An 18043-nucleotide genomic window follows, 5' to 3' on the forward strand; every position below is an offset into this window, starting at 1 on the left:
CCCCCCCCCCCCCCCCGCGGGCTGCCTATTGGGGACCCCTGCCCTACAGGAATGGTTAAAGGTTCACTAATGTTCTTGGGTTTTTAAAAGCATCTTTAAATCCATCAGTCAGAGAGATTTTCCTCTGAAACCAAACCTTACAGATTAGAACTAATTAGATCAGCAGTTTGTGATAACACACACACGCACACGCACACACACACACACACGCACACGCACGTGCACGCGCACACGCGCACGCGCACGCGCACGCGCACACACGCACGCACACACACACACACACACACACACACACACACACACACACACACACACACACACACACACACACACACACACACACACACACACACACACACACACACACACACACACACACCTCCTGTCAACAATGTTTTACATGTGGAATCAACCCATTGAGACCTGAAGCCGATTCTACATGTCTCCTAAATCTCAACAGTTTTCTGAAAAACACATGTTTCTATATCAGTGGTGCTCAAACTTTTTCATGTCAAGGACCCCCAAAATTATATGTATTTGGCCGCGGACCCCCATCAAAATATTTTGTTCCAGGGACCCCCCAGAAGCAATGATTTGAGTTAAAAATGTTCGCTTTAAAAATATATATATTCAAAGATTTGCACACATTTTCACAAATTTTCAAAAATAGCAGATCTAGATCTGCTATTTTTGAATAGCCAAAGTGTAAAATAATGCTTTTTAGCTGAAATCTAAAAATGACACAGTTCCAGGTCTTAATGGGTTAATCAATATTGATCTCTTTGTGTGTGCGTGTGTGTGTGTGTGTGTGTGTGTGTGTGTGTGTGTGTGTGTGTGTGTGTGTGTGTGTGTGTGTGTGTGTGTGTGTGTGTGTGTGTGTGTGTGTGTGTGTGTGTGTGTGTGTGCGTGTTTGTGCGTGTGCGTGTGCGTGTGTGCGCGTGTTTGTGTCTGTGTCTGTGTCTGTGTCTGTGTCTGTGTGTGTGTGTGTGTGTGTGTGTGTGTGTGTGTGTGTGTGTGTGTGTGCGTGTGCGTGCCTGTGTGTGTGTTACAGTGTAACAAGCAGTACATTCCAGTGTGTGGGTCAAATGGAGACACGTACCAGAATGAATGTTTTCTGAGACGAGCTTCATGTAAGAAACAACGAACCATCACTGTTCAGCACGAAGGAGACTGTTACCCTGGTAACTATAATATACATATTAATATACATATATATACACATATATATATACACATCATCAGTGTTGTTATCTGGAGTCACTGGGTGTTTGAGGTCTTACAGTCCGACTACTATATAAATACTACTATATAGGCTCCCTTTGCGGCTTTGCTTGAAGGCCTCACTGTGGATTTGTTGGGCTTCTATCATTGTACTGTACCGTCTGTTTCTAATCGAACCGTCTGTCTGTCTGTCTGTCTGTGTCTCAGATGGAGGATCAGGATCAGGAGATGGAGGTATATATAAATATATTTATCTTTATTTATGTCTTTGTTCTGCTAGCATTACATACACTTTAGACTCTGCTTAGACAAATCTGATTTATTTCTCAAATCTGATCTTTAGCACCGACTGCTGATCAGATCTGATCTGTGTGTTCAGACTGATTCCATCCGGGAAACGCATCTGTGTCATTTTTTAGAGTTCTTTGGCTATTCAAAAACAACAGATCTACAAGCTTGTTGTTTTTGAAAAAATGTGAAAAAGTTTGAAAATCACGAAAAAGTGTGCGAACCACTGATATTACAGCGACAAAAAAACTGTTAGGGTTTAGAACTAGAAGACATTTGTAGAATCCTAGAATTTGTCAAGGACCCCCAAAAAGATATGTATTTGGCCGCGGACCCCATCTCAACATATGTTGTTCCAGGGACCCCCCAGAAGCAAAGATTTGAGTTACAAATGTTCGCTTTAAAAAAAAATATAAACTGCCCACAAAAACGTTTGAAAACGTAACTTTTGGTCGATTATTTCCGTTTAATAATATCAATTGGTCTTGGTGTGTTTTATATCATTTATTATTATCGTTGATTAGTCACCTTTACAACGAGGTACAGCTTGTAAGGATTGTGAAATCGTGGAATGAGAAACACAGCTAAACGTGTGGGTAGTGCCTCCCAATAAAGGTGCCAAAATCCCCCAATATGCTTCTGTTGGTAATCGCTCTTGTTTTGAGCAACCTGTCAGTCACACACCTGCTGAGAGGTGTGTGTCAGTCACAGGTGAGTGACTGGCACCTGAACATGGGTCTTGCAACTTTAACATCTGTCTTTGGTACTGTAGTGTGAATCTCTGGAAGAAAACCTACAGTATGGTTCCTCAGTAAATGGTAAATGGTGCATTTATATAGCGCTTCTATCCGAAGCGCTTTACATTGATTGTGCCATTAACCCATTCACACACACATTCATACACCGATGGCGGAGGAAACCATGCAAGGCACCAACCTGCTCATCAGGAGCAATTAGGGGTTCAGTGTCTTGCTCAAGGACACTTCGACACTAACTCTAGGGGAGCGCCCCAGTCCGGGATCGAACTGGGAACCTTGCGGTTTTCCAGTTCACTCTACCCGGCCACTCTACCCCTGAGCCACTGCCGCCCAGTGAAGCTATGGGGTGAGGAACTGGTCATCTTGGGTTGTTTGTCTTCCTTTGACTTCACCAGTCTCACAGAACTTGGTCCTAAGTGTGTAAATCAGTGGTTCTCAAACTTTTTCATGTCAAGGACCCCCAACAAATTGACACTTATTAGCCCCATTAGGACCCCCATTTGAAAAGATAAGCCAGGGACCGCCGTAAGAGAAGATTTTTCACGGCTCTAGCAGTGATTCTCAACCATTGTAATTTAAGGACCCCCAGTTTGACGTGCAGTAGGGCTACAGACCCCCATTTAATGGCATTTCTATCTCTGGGACCCCAATTCATATTGTAAAATCAATGTTAATGATTAACTCTGAGAGTGTACAAATGGAACCAAATGGACCCTAACGGGTCCATTTGGTTCCATTTGTACACTCTCAGAGTTACACACCCATAAGGGTCCATTTGGTTCCTGTCCATCATTTAGCTGGGGACCCCCTGGTATCCCCTCAAGTACCCCTGGGGGTCCCCGGACCCCACTTTGAGAACCAATGGTGTAAATGATACCAGGGCTGACACCACATAATGCTGTCACTCTGCATAACGGAACATGACCAGCTTCACTTGCCCTGTTGCATCATGGGTCTTATCCTGAAAAGGAGGGGTCAGTGTTGCTGCTTGGAGCCTCAACACAAACTCAACACAGTGTCAGAACCCCATGTTCAGGTGCCAGTCACACACCTGTGACTGGCACGCACCTCTCAGCAGGTGTGTGTGTGTTGGCAGGTCGCTCAAAACAAGAGCGATTACCAACAGAAGCATATTGGGGGATTTTGGCACCTTTTTGTGTTGGCGCTACCCACACATGTAGCTGTGTTGCTCATTATAGGAATGCCCGATCCTTACAAGCTGTACCTCGTTGTAAAGGTGACTAATCAATCAACAATAAAAATGATATAAAACACACCAATACCAATTGGTATTATTAACACATCGGGCGCCAGCATTTTATAATAACAGATTACGTTCGGTGCCGAAATCTCACCGTTGAGCTGCGCGGCGCTGTTTAAGCTGTAGACTCCACGACGTGCAATCCATGAGAAACAAAGCATGCCTCCATTTTGCCGGATGGTCCTGGCTAACGCCTGGAACTATAACATCGCTCACGCGAGTAACAATGGCGGAGCGATCGCGCACACAAAATGAGTCGTTTTCCCCAGCGTAAAAAGTTTCAGAGTTCTAGGGGCTTTAGAGAAGGAAATAGAGCGGAAGCGGATGGGCGACATGTTTTTTGACACGGTGATGCGTCTGGCCCATCCTTGTCAGATTCACCGTGGGGGGTCCCAAAGCTGCTCCAGCCCCTCCCCGTATGGGAAAAAAACACAAAAAGACACCAAACACGGTTCGAGACCGTGATCGGCACCTGATGTGTTAAAGGGGAGAAATAGCTTTCTGAGCTTTTTGTGGGCGGTTTATATTCAAAGATTTGCACAAATGTTCACGATTGAAATAAATAAATAAATAGCAGATCTACCAGTAGATCTACAAGCTCACCGAGTGCCGCGATATGAGCTTGTATATTTGGTATTGTTTTGTTTGTTACTAATTTTTTACCACTCGCATTTGTAGATCAAAATCAATTATCTCTCTATGAGCTTGTAGAGCTGCTATTCTTTTTTGAAAAAATGTGTGTGTGTGTGTGTGTGTGTGTGTGTGTGTGTGTGTGTGTGTGTGTGTGCTTGTGCGTGTGTGTGTGTGTGTAGATGCAGAGGGCTCGGGTCGAGGTGGCAAGAAAACGTCCAAATGCGGAAACTGCAAGTTTGGAGCCGAATGCGACGAAGATTCAGAAGATATGCTGTGAGTTCACCCTGTGTGTGTGTGTGTGTGTGTGTGTGTGTGTGTGTGTGTGTGTGTGTGTGTGTGTGTGTGTGTGTACTCTAGTTACTCTATAACTAGAGTACAAGTACTTAATTTTGTGTATTTGCCAATACACAGAGAACCAATAAGATTAAACCAGGAAAAGAACACGTATGCCATATCATAATAGTACAATATCCACAATCACAGACGATATCCAGTCTAATATCATGATACTTATGGCTGTAATATTGATGCCCTAACTCGGTGGTTCTCAAACTTTTTCATGTCAAGGACCCCCAAATTGACACTTATTAGCCCGCGGACCCCCATTTCAAAAGATATGCCAGGGACCCCCCATAAGAGAAGATTTTTTACGGCTCTAGCAGTGATTCTCAACTATTTTAATTTCAAGGACCCCCCAGTTTGACATGCGTTAGAGGCTACGGACCCCCATTTAATGGCATTTATATCTCTGGGACCCCAATTTATGTTGTAAAGTCAATGTTAGATTTAACTCTGAGAGTGTACAAATGGAACCAAATGGACCCGTTAGGGTCCATTTGGTTCCATTTGACTTTAGGCCCTAACTATCAACGAAAGGCCTAAAGTCATTACAAAAATAAGAAGAATTTTAAAAAGAATACTACTGTAGCCTATGTCATTTATTTTTTTATTGTTTTATTTGTACCATTGCTGTCGCTGTTATAGAGCTGCATGATTTTGGCAAAGCGTATTATGCGTCCATATTGAGACCAGTTATTCAAATTATTATTTATTAGAAATGGTAATCTTTTTTTAACAAACAAAATCTTATCTTAAAGAATGAAACCATAGGATGATTCTGTAGTTTGTTTTCCACTTCAGGTTAAAAACTACATCAGGGTAAAAACATGGCAGACTGCATAAGGACCTTATAGTACACAGTGATATAAGCAACACAGCTGCATAAGGACCTTATAGTACACAGTGATATAAGCAACACAGCTGCATAAGGACCTTATAGTACACAGTGATATAAGCAACACAGCTGCATAAGGACCTTATAGTACACAGTGATATAAGCAACACAGCTGCATAAGGACCTTATAGTACACAGTGATATAAGTAACACAGCTGCATAAGGACCTTATAGTACACAGTGATATAAGCAACACAGCTGCATAAGGACCTTATAGTACACAGTGATATAAGCAACACAGCTGCATAAGGACCTTATAGTACACAGTGATATAAGCAACACAGCTGCATAAGGACCTTATAGTACACAGTGATATAAGCAACACAGCTGCATAAGGACCTTATAGGACACATTCACAGAATGCTCTGAAATATTTATGTATTAACATATTGTTAACGTCATGTATTTCTGTGTGTGTGTGTGTGTGTGTGTGTGTGTGTGTGTGTGTGTGTGTGTGTGTGTCTGTGTGTCTGTGTGTCTGTGTGTCTGTGTCTGTGTCTGTGTCTGTCTGTGTCTGTGTCTGTGTGTGTGTGTGTGTGTGTGTCTGTGTCTGTGTGTGTGTGTGTGTGTGTGTGTGTGTGTGTGTGTGTGTGTGTGTGTGTGTGTGTGTGTGTGTAGCTGTATGTGTAACATTGTGTGTAACGGACACAACGACAACCCGGTGTGCGGTAAGGACGGTGTGACCTACGACACGCCCTGCCATGTGAGAGAGACGTCCTGCCTGAAGCAGATCAGGATAGAGATACGACACGTTGGGAGATGTACAGGTACACACACACACACACGCACGTACGCACACACACACACACACACACACACACACACACACACACACGCACACACACACACACACACACACACACACACACACACACACACACTGTGTGTGTGTGTGTGCGTGTGTGTGTGTGTGTTTAGGGGTTAGAGATAAAGGGCTTGTGGGTTAGGGCTCAAATAGCCGATCTACAAGCTCACAACGAGTCCGTACATTTAAAAAATGCTGAATTAGTAGATCTACAAAAACACATCATATTCCCTGTTTACAAACTGTGTTTCCTGTTTATATTAGGGGTGTCACGATACGCCTAATCCACGATTCGATTCGACTTTCGATTTTAAGGTCACGATTCGTCCTTTATTTCAGCTTTAAGGGCTATATGATTATTAATGTAGGCTATTGTCTCGATTTGTAAAGAAAAACACATGTTTCTCAATAAGTCCCTTTTATTTGAATAATATCAAATGAGAATGAGAATAACAAAACGGGTTTTATGCCCTTACAACAACTGACATTTTCAGATTCTTCACATTGAACGCCAGAGGTTAATCTCATAATGTACTCACCAGTGCCAAGCTTTTATTGTTGTTTTTTTAGTTTTCTTCATGTCGCCATAGACCCCGCTAAATCCGGTAAAAAATCGCGTTCATTTGGTTCGAAACAAACACGGGATCCGTGTGAAGCGAGCAGTGAAAAAAGCGAGCCGATCCGATCCTCCATTTTGAAGTTACAGCCTATAACGTTAGACCGGTGGATGCGGTGAGGAAAACCACAAAGGAGATAATCGACTTCAAAGTTGATTCCTAGACAGGAAACGGATGCGAGCGATAAAACCGGAACCAGTATAATTTCGTTTCCGGTCGGCCCCCGGAACCGGAAGGGGTCGAAAAAAAATCCGGAAAGTGCACTTTTTCGATTTAACATGGGATTTCAATATGTAAACAGTTCGCGTAGATCTACGCGACTGGCACGCTGCGGCTTTAAATATAGGTTCGCGTAGATCTACGCGATTGGCAGTCAATATGTTAAAGGACGACTTCACCACTTTTCAACATATCTTCATATAATAGGTCCTCACTAATGCTCATGATAAAATGGCACAATTATTTTCTAATCAGTCTGTGTCTCAGAGGAGGGCTGTAGACAGTTCAGAAACCCGTCTACCAGTGACATCATCGATGGGGAATCCAAGCTAATAGAAACTGCAGGCTTTGTATTCCTGGAAAGTTGCAATGCAATAATAGATCCCATTGTTCTCGCCTTAATAAAAATCTGAATTAAAAAATTGTAATCTTTTTGGGGAAAAAAATCCTGCCTAACGATGATGTCACTGGTAGACGGGTTTCTGGACTGTCCACAGCCCTCCTATGAGACACAGACCAAGTAGAAACAAATGGTATCATTTTATCATGAGCATTAGTGAGGACCTATTATATGAAGATATGTTGAAAAGTGGTGAAGTCGTCCTTTAAGATGAGTTAACAACAACATTCTTGTGAAGCTCTATAACTAAATAAAATCTAAATACAAAGTTGAACATGTAAGAAAAAATGATCCAAAGACAACTGTTATTTGGCTACATGTTCTTAAACATCTTAAAGTATGTTCACATTGTCTGAACAGGTAGGAGATTTAACAAACACGAAATGTGAATAATAAGCTAAGCCAGGGGTCTTCAACAGGGTTTTTTTTTGTTTTACCATAACCCCATCCCTTTTCTGAGGTGAACTTTAGCCAAAAATAGCAGATCTACAAGCTCACAACGCCTCGCAGCTTGTAGATCGGCTATTTTTGGCCGAGACTCGTATAGGTGTAGACGTGGAAAAAGAGAAGACGGAGCAACTATCAATGTGGAGCATAATGGACAAACGGTAGCCGTTTTGTCAACAACGTGTCGGGTGCCTCATAATTCACTGGGAAGACAAAATATTGCCAGACTTTTGACTTAAAGAAAGCGGGAGGGTTTTCCAATTCTTCCGTTTGTGTATCATTATTACCATCGCTGGCTTCAGGAGTGTCCATGGTGAAATGTAAAGTAGTAGTACAGACACAACGCTACAGCGGTCTCTGTCTCTTCCAAACTCCTCTGTGGTGTGTGTGTGTGTGTGTGGCAAGGGGCAAGGCTGAGATATTTACGATGAGGCCGACAAAATGGCCAGAGTGGCGCTGTTTTACCCTGCGCCGACCTGTGAGTTCAGAAAGAATTTATTTTAGCGCAAGTGAATGGGTTTTTTGAAAAACTTTAGACTAGATTTTCTTACTGTAATAAAAATTGTCATAAATTCTATATGCTTCCAGTCGCTAGTTTAAAGTCTCCTTTCAATCATCAGGATATGCGTTTTGCTAAATTATGGTTCTATTTATTATAAAATTGACGATAAAGTAGGCTATTCTCTAGGAGGGGCGGGATGATTTGATTGACACGCTACACAACCAATAGCATTCATTCCCCGCCCCCGCTCTTGATTGACAAGCTACCCAACCAATAATGGTCTGAACTCATTCTGACGCGTATTGAAAGATGGCGGACCTACAGTCTTGCAGCAAAGGCTTCATTTTCGGTCTGTAGAAAGCAGCGGAGGGGATTTGTCCATCTCATTTATACAGTCTATGGTGTGTGGGTTGGTCCTGTCGTCTTTTTTTTCTCCCCCGTCGTAAGCATGCATGCCCGATGCACGGAAAAACACAACAGCGGCTCGAGCATGGCTTCACCCGGACGTGCGATCGGATTTCTTTTTTTTAAATTAACCCTTGAATCGCGATACGGCTTTTGATTTCGATACACTGTATCGAACGTCATTTTCGGTTCGATTTCGATACGTATTTATCGAGTATCGGGACACCCTTAGTTTATATTAAAATAAAACATGTTTCCTGTTTTCCAGATAAAAACAGGAAGGAAGATGGAATGAAGATTAAACCTGATGTGTTTGGTAAGACAAAACAAAGCTTTCACAATAAGAGTCTCAAAGTGTTCTTCAACAAACCACATCATTTCACGAGTCATTATAACTGTATATTTATTTTCCCACAATAACTGTCACTTTACCAATTCAGTCTATAAATGAATGGTAACGTTAGCTTAGCTTCACACTCGCAGAACATCAATCTGTTCACATCAACGTCGGCCAATCAGAAGGTTCCATTTCCATCCAGCCAATCAGAAACGAATGCTCTTCTTTTGCAGCCGTGTCCAAACCGGGGGAGGGGGAGGGGTTTGAAGATAGCCCCGCCCCTTGCCATGAGGACTACGCCCACTTCTGTGAACATGGAGTGTGTGAGATGAGACACAACCTGCCTGTCTGCAGGTCTGTCTGTCTGTCTGTCTGTCTGTCTGTCTGTCTGTCTGTCTGTCTGGCTGCAGGTCTGTCTGTCTGTCTGTCTGTCTGTCTGTCTGTCTGTCTGTCTGTCTGTCTGTCTGTCTGTCTGTCTGTCTGTCTGTCTGCCTGCCTGCCTGCCTGCCTGTCTGGCTGCAGGTATGTCTGTCTGTCTGTCTGTCTGTCTGTCTGTCTGTCTGTCTGTCTGTCTGTCTGGCTGCAGGTCTGTCTGTCTGTCTGTCTGTCTGTCTGTCTGTCTGTCTGTCTGTCTGTCTGTCTGTCTGTCTGTCTGGCTGGCTGCAGGTCTGTCTGCAGGTCTGTCTGTCTGTCTGTCTGTCTGTCTGTCTGTCTGTCTGTCTGTCTGTCTGTCTTACTACAGGCCTGTCTGTCTGTCTGTCTGTCTGTCTGTCTGTCTGTCTGTCTCTCTCGTCTGTCTCTGTCTGTCTTACTACAGGTCTGTCTGTCTGTGTGTCTGTCTGTCTGTCATGTGTTTTGTAGGACAGAAATAAATAAATCAAATCATGTGGGAATAAAACATTTTATTGCATTAATAGTTTTATGATAGTTTGTAATAAATGTAATTAAAGTCTGGTTTACCGGCAAGATAAGGGTTAAAACATTTATATAGGATAAAAATCATTCCAACACATAGACCTGGAAATGAATGTTTTCCACTTTAATCCTATTTAACCCATTGAGACCTGAAGCCGATTCTACATGTCTCCTAAATCTCAACAGTTTTCTGAAAAATGTATGTTTCTATATCAGTGGTGCTCAATCTTTTTCATGTCAAGGACCCCCAAAATGATATGTATTTGGCCGCGGACCCCCATCAAAATATGTTGTTCCAGGGACCCCCCAGAAGCAAAGATTTGAGTTAAAAATGTTCGCTTTAAAAATATATATATTCAAAGATTTGCACACATTTTCACGATTTTTCAAAAATAGCAGATCTACAAGCTCATAGCGCGGCACTCGGTGCCGCGCTATGAGCTTGTAGATCTGCTATTTTTGAATAGCCCAAAGTGTAGAATAATGCTTTTTAGCTCAAATCAAAAAATGAGGCAGTTCCAGGTCTTAATGGGTTAATGTACTGTGTGTGTGTGTGTGTGTGTGTGTGTGTGTGTGTGTGTGTGTGTGTGTGTGTTTATGTGTGTGTGTAGGTGTTCCTCCGGCTACGGTGGTCCACAGTGTGACCAGCTGTTGGATTTCAACATCCTCTACGTGGTCCCCAGTGGCCAGAAGCTGCATTACGTCCTGATCGCCGCCATCATAGGAGCCGTGCAGATCGCTGTCATAGTGGCTGTGGTCATGTGTTTTACCAGGTAATCTATTACTATTACTATTACTACTGTCATAGTGGCTGTGGTCATGTGTTTTACCAGGTAATCTATTACTATTACTACTACTACTGTCATAGTGGCTGTGGTCATGTGTTTTACCAGGTAATCTATTACTATTACTATTACTACTGTCATAGTGGCTGTGGTCATGTGTTTTACCAGGTAATCTATTACTATTACTATTACTACTGTCATAGTGGCTGTGGTCATGTGTTTTACCAGGTAATCTATTACTATTACTATTACTACTGTCATAGTGGCTGTGGTCATGTGTTTTACCAGGTAATCTATTACTATTACTATTACTACTGTCATAGTGGCTGTGGTCATGTGTTTTACCAGGTAATCTATTACTATTACTATTACTACTGTCATAGTGGCTGTGGTCATGTGTTTTACCAGGTAATCTATTACTATTACTATTACTACTATAGTGGCTGTGGTCATGTGTTTTACCAGGTAATCTATTACTATTACTATTACTACTGTCATAGTGGCTGTGGTCATGTGTTTTACCAGGTAATCTATTACTATTACTATTACTACTGTCATAGTGGCTGTGGTCATGTGTTTTACCAGGTAATCTATTACTATTACTATTACTACTGTCATAGTGGCTGTGGTCATGTGTTTTACCAGGTAATCTATTACTATTACTATTACTACTATAGTGGCTGTGGTCATGTAGCCTGGTACACCCTCCCTCCGGAAATCTCATTTCCATTTGATTTCAGGAGTGAGTCTGGCCTGAACGCCCGTTCTGCAATATTGTGGAGTTTCTAGCGAAATCACCAACTAACCGCGCCTATCAGCGTCGTCGCTCATCGTTCTGTGATTGACAGCTTACGTTGGCCAATCAGGTGGCGAGTTCGAGTGAGCCCGAATGAAGCCGAGTGCAGCCTGAGTGCCGCCGACCAAAGACGAACGGCAGCCATTGTTGTTTGTGCGAGTGCCGTCACTTCTTATTTTCGGTTTTAAAACGCTCTCAAACTTCTTTTTTGAGGCACGGAATTAACTTTTAAGATATCGTTTGGATAGAATTGAGTTGTTTAACTTCACTAGACCATACCCGGTCGACGCATCCGTGGGGGGATATGCGCACATGATCTGGCAACCCGGGAGGCGACATTGTTTGACACATAAACGCTAATAAGAAGCTGAGATTTGATGAAATTGAAAAATGGGCTTCACAGTTAAGTTCAGATGGTAATGGTCAATGGCTGTGTGCAAAATCAGAGCAATTGCTCCAGCCACTGAGGAGAACCGGGTAGCTTCACCTACCACTACAGACAGACAAACAGAGGTTACTAGAATTATAGTAGGATATATGTGGTCAATTAATCATGACAGAGCCTATTTAAAAATATAAATTCAGAGAACCGGGAGGGGCGGGCTGTGACACGCATGTATCCCAATAAGGCAACCTATTTTGGGCATGGCGATCTCAAAAGTCCCGTTGCGTCATATTAGCGACGGAGGTGGTAAAAATCCACTGCTGATTGGCTGAAGGGGAAAAACGATCATTGGCTGAAGGGGTTGTCAGTCAACGGTATTACTCCCGCCCAACTCCAGCCCACAGCCAATATTGCAGAATGGTTGATCAGGCCAGACTCACTCCTGAAATCAAATGGAAATGAGATTTCCGGAGGGAGGGTTCACCAGGCTAGTGGTCATGTGTTTTACCAGGTAATCTATTACTATTACTATTACTACTACTGTCATAGTGGCTGTGGTCATGTGTTTTACCAGGTAATCTATTACTCTTACTAACCCATACTACTGCAGATATAATGTGATAAACCTAATCATTATAACTGCTGTCAGTAATGCTGTTCGGCCAGCAGAGGGCAGTGATAGACTGCTCTATGAAGGCTGTGAAAGGAGACATTAAACTGCATGGTTTTGTGGGTTTGAATCCAGCCTGGTTCAGCCCGCTCCGCTCCACCGTGGGGTAAAGAGTTTACCCATATGAAACGATTCAATAGTTTTTTTTTAAATAATCCACTATATGGAATAGTAATAATAAGACTATATTATAATTAGACTATATGGAATAGTCTAATTCAGTGGTTCTCAAACATTTTCATGTCAAGGACCCCCAAATTGACACTTATTACCCTGCGGACCCCCATTTGAAAAGATAAGCCAGGGACCCCCATAAGAGAAGGTTTTTACGGCTCTCTAGCAGTGATTCTCAACCATTTTAATTTCAAGGACCCCCAGTTTGACATGCATTAGAGCTACGGACCCCCATTTAATGCCATTTATACATCTGGCACCTCAATTCATATTGTAAAAATCTATGTTAATTTAACTCTGAGAGTGTACACATGGAACCAAATGGACCCGTTAGGGTCCATTTGGTTCCATTTGTACACTCTCAGAGTTACAGACCCATAAGGGCCCATTTGGTTCCTGTCCATCATTTAGCTGGGGACCCCCTGGAACCCCCTCAAGTACCCCTGGGGGTCCCCGGACCCCACTTTGAGAACCAATGGTCTAATTGACACAATCACTGCCAGGTATTCATTCATTCATTCATTCGTCCAAATGCCAGCGTTTTTACCTTATTTTGATGATCCACTGAGACCCCCAGAAACCACCATGTGAACACAGATGTAAACAAAGCTGTCTGGGGGGGAGGGGTCTCTTCTATCCACCGGAACAGAAACATGTTTACCGTGATCGTCCGTTCTGTTGTTATCAGCAGTTTAATACGGCTCGTTTTCACCTAAAGCAGTGGTTTTCAACCTTTTTCATGCCAAGGACCCCTAAATTGATATACATTTGGCCGCGGACCCCCATTTGAAAATGTTTTGTGCCAGGGACCGCCAGAAGCAAAGATGTCAGTTAATTTTTCGCTTTAAAAAATATAAATATTCAAAGATATGCACACTTTTTCAAGGATTTTCAAAAATAGCAGATCTACAAGCTCATAGCGTGGCACTCGGTGAGTGCCACGCTATGAGCTTGTAGATCTGCTATTTTTGAATAGCCAAAGCTAAGTGGTTAAAAATTATGTTAACTTATTTAGCTGGGGACCCCCTGGTACTCCCTCAAGGACCACTGGTGGTCCCCGGACCACTGGTTGAAAACCACTGACCTAAAGAATAAGAAATCAGAGCTAGACGTGTTTTTCTACATCTCATAACATAGGAGTGAACGGACGGAGGTCGATCTTGTTGGGACGACGTCACATCCATCCATTCATTCTCTCAGAGTCAAGGGATCGTTCATAAGTTGCGGAACACAGCGCCCTCCTCTGGCAGTACTTTCTGAAATGTAATTTCTAAAACGTCATTTAAAATGTTTTAAATGACGGAAATCTCCATCAATGGCAGGGAATGTGTTAACAACAACACGGCACAATGTGACACGTTATTCTATTTTCTAAATAATACTTAAGTCAGTCATTAATAACTTTTGTACCTTTGGGTCCCCGGGGAGACACCAATGTATCTTTGGGGTTTTGACCCCAAAAATTTGGGATCCCTCTAAAGGTTTGTTTGTTTGTTTTTGATGCGAGCCGTAGCGGCTCGCATCCAGTTTAAAACCCTGGTGCTAGCCTATAGGGCAGTGAAAGGAAAAGCTCCTTCTTACCTCTGGGCTATGGTCGATGCCTACACCCCTGCCTGACCACTTCGGTCTGCCACCTCGGGCGACTGATTGCCTCGTCGCTCAGGGGTCCGTCTGGCCGATCGACACGGTCACGACTTTTTTCTGTTCTGGCCCCACAGTGGTGGAATGGACTCCCCACTGATGTCAGGACAGCAGAGACACTGATGTCAGGACAGCAGAGTCACTGATGTCAGGACAGCAGAGACACTGATGTCAGGACAGCAGAGTCACTGATGCCAGGACAGCAGAGTCACTGATGCCAGGACAGCAGAGTCACTGATGTCAGGACAGCAGAGTCACTGATGTCAGGACAGCAGAGTCACTGATGTCAGGACAGCAGAGTCACTGATGTCAGGACAGCAGAGTCACTGATGTCAGGACAGCAGAGACGCTGATGTCAGGACAGCAGAGTCGCTGATGTCAGGACAGCAGAGACGCTGATGTCAGGACAGCAGAGTCACTGATGTCAGGACAGCAGAGTCACTGATGTCAGGACAGCAGAGTCACTGATGTCAGGACAGCAGAGACGCTGATGTCAGGACAGCAGAGTCGCTGATGTCAGGACAGCAGAGACGCTGATGTCAGGACAGCAGAGTCGCTGATGTCAGGACAGCAGAGTCACTGATGTCAGGACAGCAGAGACACTGATGTCAGGACAGCAGAGACACTGATGTCAGGACAGCAGAGTCACTGATGTCAGGACAGCAGAGACACTGATGTCAGGACAGCAGAGTCACTGATGTCAGGACAGCAGAGACACTGATGTCAGGACAGCAGAGACACTGATGTCAGGACAGCAGAGTCACTGATGCCAGGACAGCAGAGTCACTGATGTCAGGACAGCAGAGACACTGATGTCAGGACAGCAGAGTCACTGATGTCAGGACAGCAGAGTCACTGATGTCAGGACAGCAGAGACACTGATGTCAGGACAGCAGAGTCACTGATGTCAGGACAGCAGAGACACTGATGTCAGGACAGCAGAGACACTGATGTCAGGACAGCAGAGTCACTGATGCCAGGACAGCAGAGTCACTGCTGATGTCAGGACAGCAGAGACGCTGATGTCAGGACAGCAGAGACACTGCCCATCTTTCGCCGCAGGCTGAAAACCCACCTCTTCAGGAAACACTACCCTTCCTCTTCGCCTGGCCTACTTGTTGTTAACTAGTTGTACGAACTCTTGTTTTATTGTTGTATTGTTTTATTGGATCTTGTTTAGTCAATACACATATTTGTTTTAGCTCTTGCTCATTTGATTTTGCTATTTGTCTCATCTGTTTAAGACAGTAAGACCTGGAACTGTGTCATTTTTAGATTTGAGCTAAAAAGCATTATTTTACACTTTGGGCTATTCAAAAATAGCAGATCTACAAGCTCATAGCGCAGCACCGAGTGCCGCGCTATGAGCTTGTAGATCTGCTATTTTTGAAAAATCGTGAAAATGTGTGCAAATCTTTGAATATATAATATATATATTTTTAAAGCGAACATTTGTAACTCAAAGCTTTGCTTCTGGGGGGTCCCTGGAACAACATATTTTGATGGAGGTCCACGGCCAAATACATATCATTTTGGGGTCCTTGATATGAAAAAGTTTGAGCACCACTGATACAGAAACATACGTTTTTCAGGAAACTGTTGAGATTTAGGAGGCATGTAGAATCGGCTTCAGGTCTCAATGGGTTAAGAAAGTAGGTAGCTGATATATTGCACTTTTACCTTAGTAATTATTATTATGTTAACTGCAGTTCCTCTGTCTCCCTGTAGGAGGTAAAGGTTAATGTTAACTGCAGTTCCTCTTGTCTTCCTGTAGGAGGTAAAGGTTATGGCTGCCAAGAACGCAGATCTGCGTTCTTTAAAAAAAAAATGTTTCAAAATAAAAGTTTATTTTTTTATTTTTTATTTGACCCAAAGACCAAGGAGATATGATTTTTCAAAGATTTAGACTCCCATCCACTTCCTTGTTAACTCACTGAGTGCCAATGACGTCTTTTGACGGCCATTTTAAGTGTGCCATTAGTGCCAATGACGCCTTTTGATGTCTCCCCCAAAAAACAAAAAACAAAAAAAAAAAGTTCATTTTTTTTTTTTTTGGGGGGGGGGATTTATTTATTTTTTTTTCCTCAAAGGAACTAGGAGAAAAACATTTTCGAAAAGTTTTTGCTCCATCCACTTCAATGTTAAAAGTGAAACGGAGAAAAAAATCTCATTTTTCCTACCGTTGTAAACCCTGTATTTCTGTGTGAGGCATGGCACTTTCAAACATCAAAAACAAATGTCAACGAGGTCACAATGACCTCGTTGACATCTGTGAAACCACACCTGAAGTGACTCAGTGATTAGCAACCATCAGGGGACCAATCACACTGAAGACAAACACTCTGTGACCAATTGGAAAAGGTTAAATAATAGCCTATTCCTTGGCACAGGGATCAACAAGCTTGAAAAAGCCTGGCACTGATGTTAACTGCAGTTCCTCTGTCTCCCTGTAGGCGGTGCAACAAGACCAAGCGAGGGCGGCGACAGAAGCAGCACCTCGGCCACTTCCCGTCGGGGACTTCCTCTCGGATGATGTAACCACGGTTACCTTTTCTATTAGTTTTTATTTTTATTTAGCTTTTTTAAAAACGAAACAAGAAGAACTTTTTTTACGTGCTGCGTAAAGCAGACGGACGGACGGACCACACCTTTTATATCGTCTTTTTGTGGCTCTTGGGGGCGGAGTTTGGAACTAAAGTTTTTTTAATTTGTATTAATTGAATTGTTAATTGAATAGTTAACGGGGCCTTAGTGTTCATTTTAAAGGTGCAGTAAGTGATGTTTGTGTTAAAATGAGTTTCAAATAGCTCTATATTATGATAGTAATCATAGAGTGTTTGTTCAGCTCTTTAAAAAACATCACGTACCCCTCCTTTAAACCTGTTTTGTTTTGTTTTGTTTTCCCTCTCTGTTCTTGTCGGGACGTTTCACAGCAGAACTCCGTTCTCGGTGCCGGACGACGTTTTCCCGGCGAAGAACGCCACACTTTCGTCCACGTTCACTCCCGCCAAACGCTGACCATGTGATCACTCAGGGGGGCGGGGTTATTTATTCTTCTTCTTCTTCGGGATCGAAGCTCACCTCCGCCGTCCGACTGGGAGGGTTCCTCACTTCCTGTTTTTTTCCTCCCTGACATCACTTCCTGTGTGATGTCATCACAGGGACACGGGGCCAGTAGGACAGCGTCGTGGAACTGGAATCTCTTTTGTTCAAACGGTACGACGATCCCCGTGTTTTGTACGAATCACGTGAATACGTAAATAATTGTACGGTTGTTTTAGCTTAGCGCCCTCTGGCTGCAGCGATGTCACACTGCGGTTCATTGTTAACGTTTAAAGGACGACTTCACCACTTTTCAACATACCTTCATATAATTGGTCCTCACTAATACTCATGATAAAATGGTAAAACATTTTTTCTAATCAGTCTCTGTCTCAGAGGAGGCCTGTAGACAGTTCAGAAACCCGTCTACCAGTGACATCATCGATGGGGAATCCAAGCTGATAGAAACTGCAGGCTTTGTATTCCTGGAAAGTTGCAATGCAATAAA

General features: G+C 43.1%; 1 protein-coding gene across 2 annotated transcripts in view; it reads left to right on the forward strand.

The window, feature by feature from the left end:
• LOC311038487 (tomoregulin-1-like) overlaps positions 1 to 17824 on the forward strand; it is a 29896-nt gene extending 12072 nt beyond the window's left edge. Inside the window, exons 3-11 of one of the 2 annotated variants that reach the window (XM_084048043.1) lie at positions 1052 to 1181; positions 1429 to 1455; positions 4341 to 4434; positions 6014 to 6162; positions 9059 to 9106; positions 9361 to 9481; positions 10654 to 10815; positions 16947 to 17027; positions 17427 to 17824. In XM_084048043.1, coding sequence (XP_083904169.1) covers positions 1052 to 1181; positions 1429 to 1455; positions 4341 to 4434; positions 6014 to 6162; positions 9059 to 9106; positions 9361 to 9481; positions 10654 to 10815; positions 16947 to 17027; positions 17427 to 17511 — 897 coding nt within the window. In that variant the 3' untranslated portion in view covers positions 17512 to 17824. The remainder of the gene's footprint in view (positions 1 to 1051; positions 1182 to 1428; positions 1456 to 4340; positions 4435 to 6013; positions 6163 to 9058; positions 9107 to 9360; positions 9482 to 10653; positions 10816 to 16946; positions 17028 to 17426) is intronic. The other variant, XM_084048044.1, reaches the window with a different exon arrangement.
• Positions 17825 to 18043: the final 219 nt, after the last annotated feature.

The sequence above is a fragment of the Gymnoscopelus microlampas genome, assembly GCF_963454915.1.
Source record: "Gymnoscopelus microlampas genome assembly, chromosome: 22".
Taxonomy (NCBI): domain Eukaryota; kingdom Metazoa; phylum Chordata; class Actinopteri; order Myctophiformes; family Myctophidae; genus Gymnoscopelus; species Gymnoscopelus microlampas.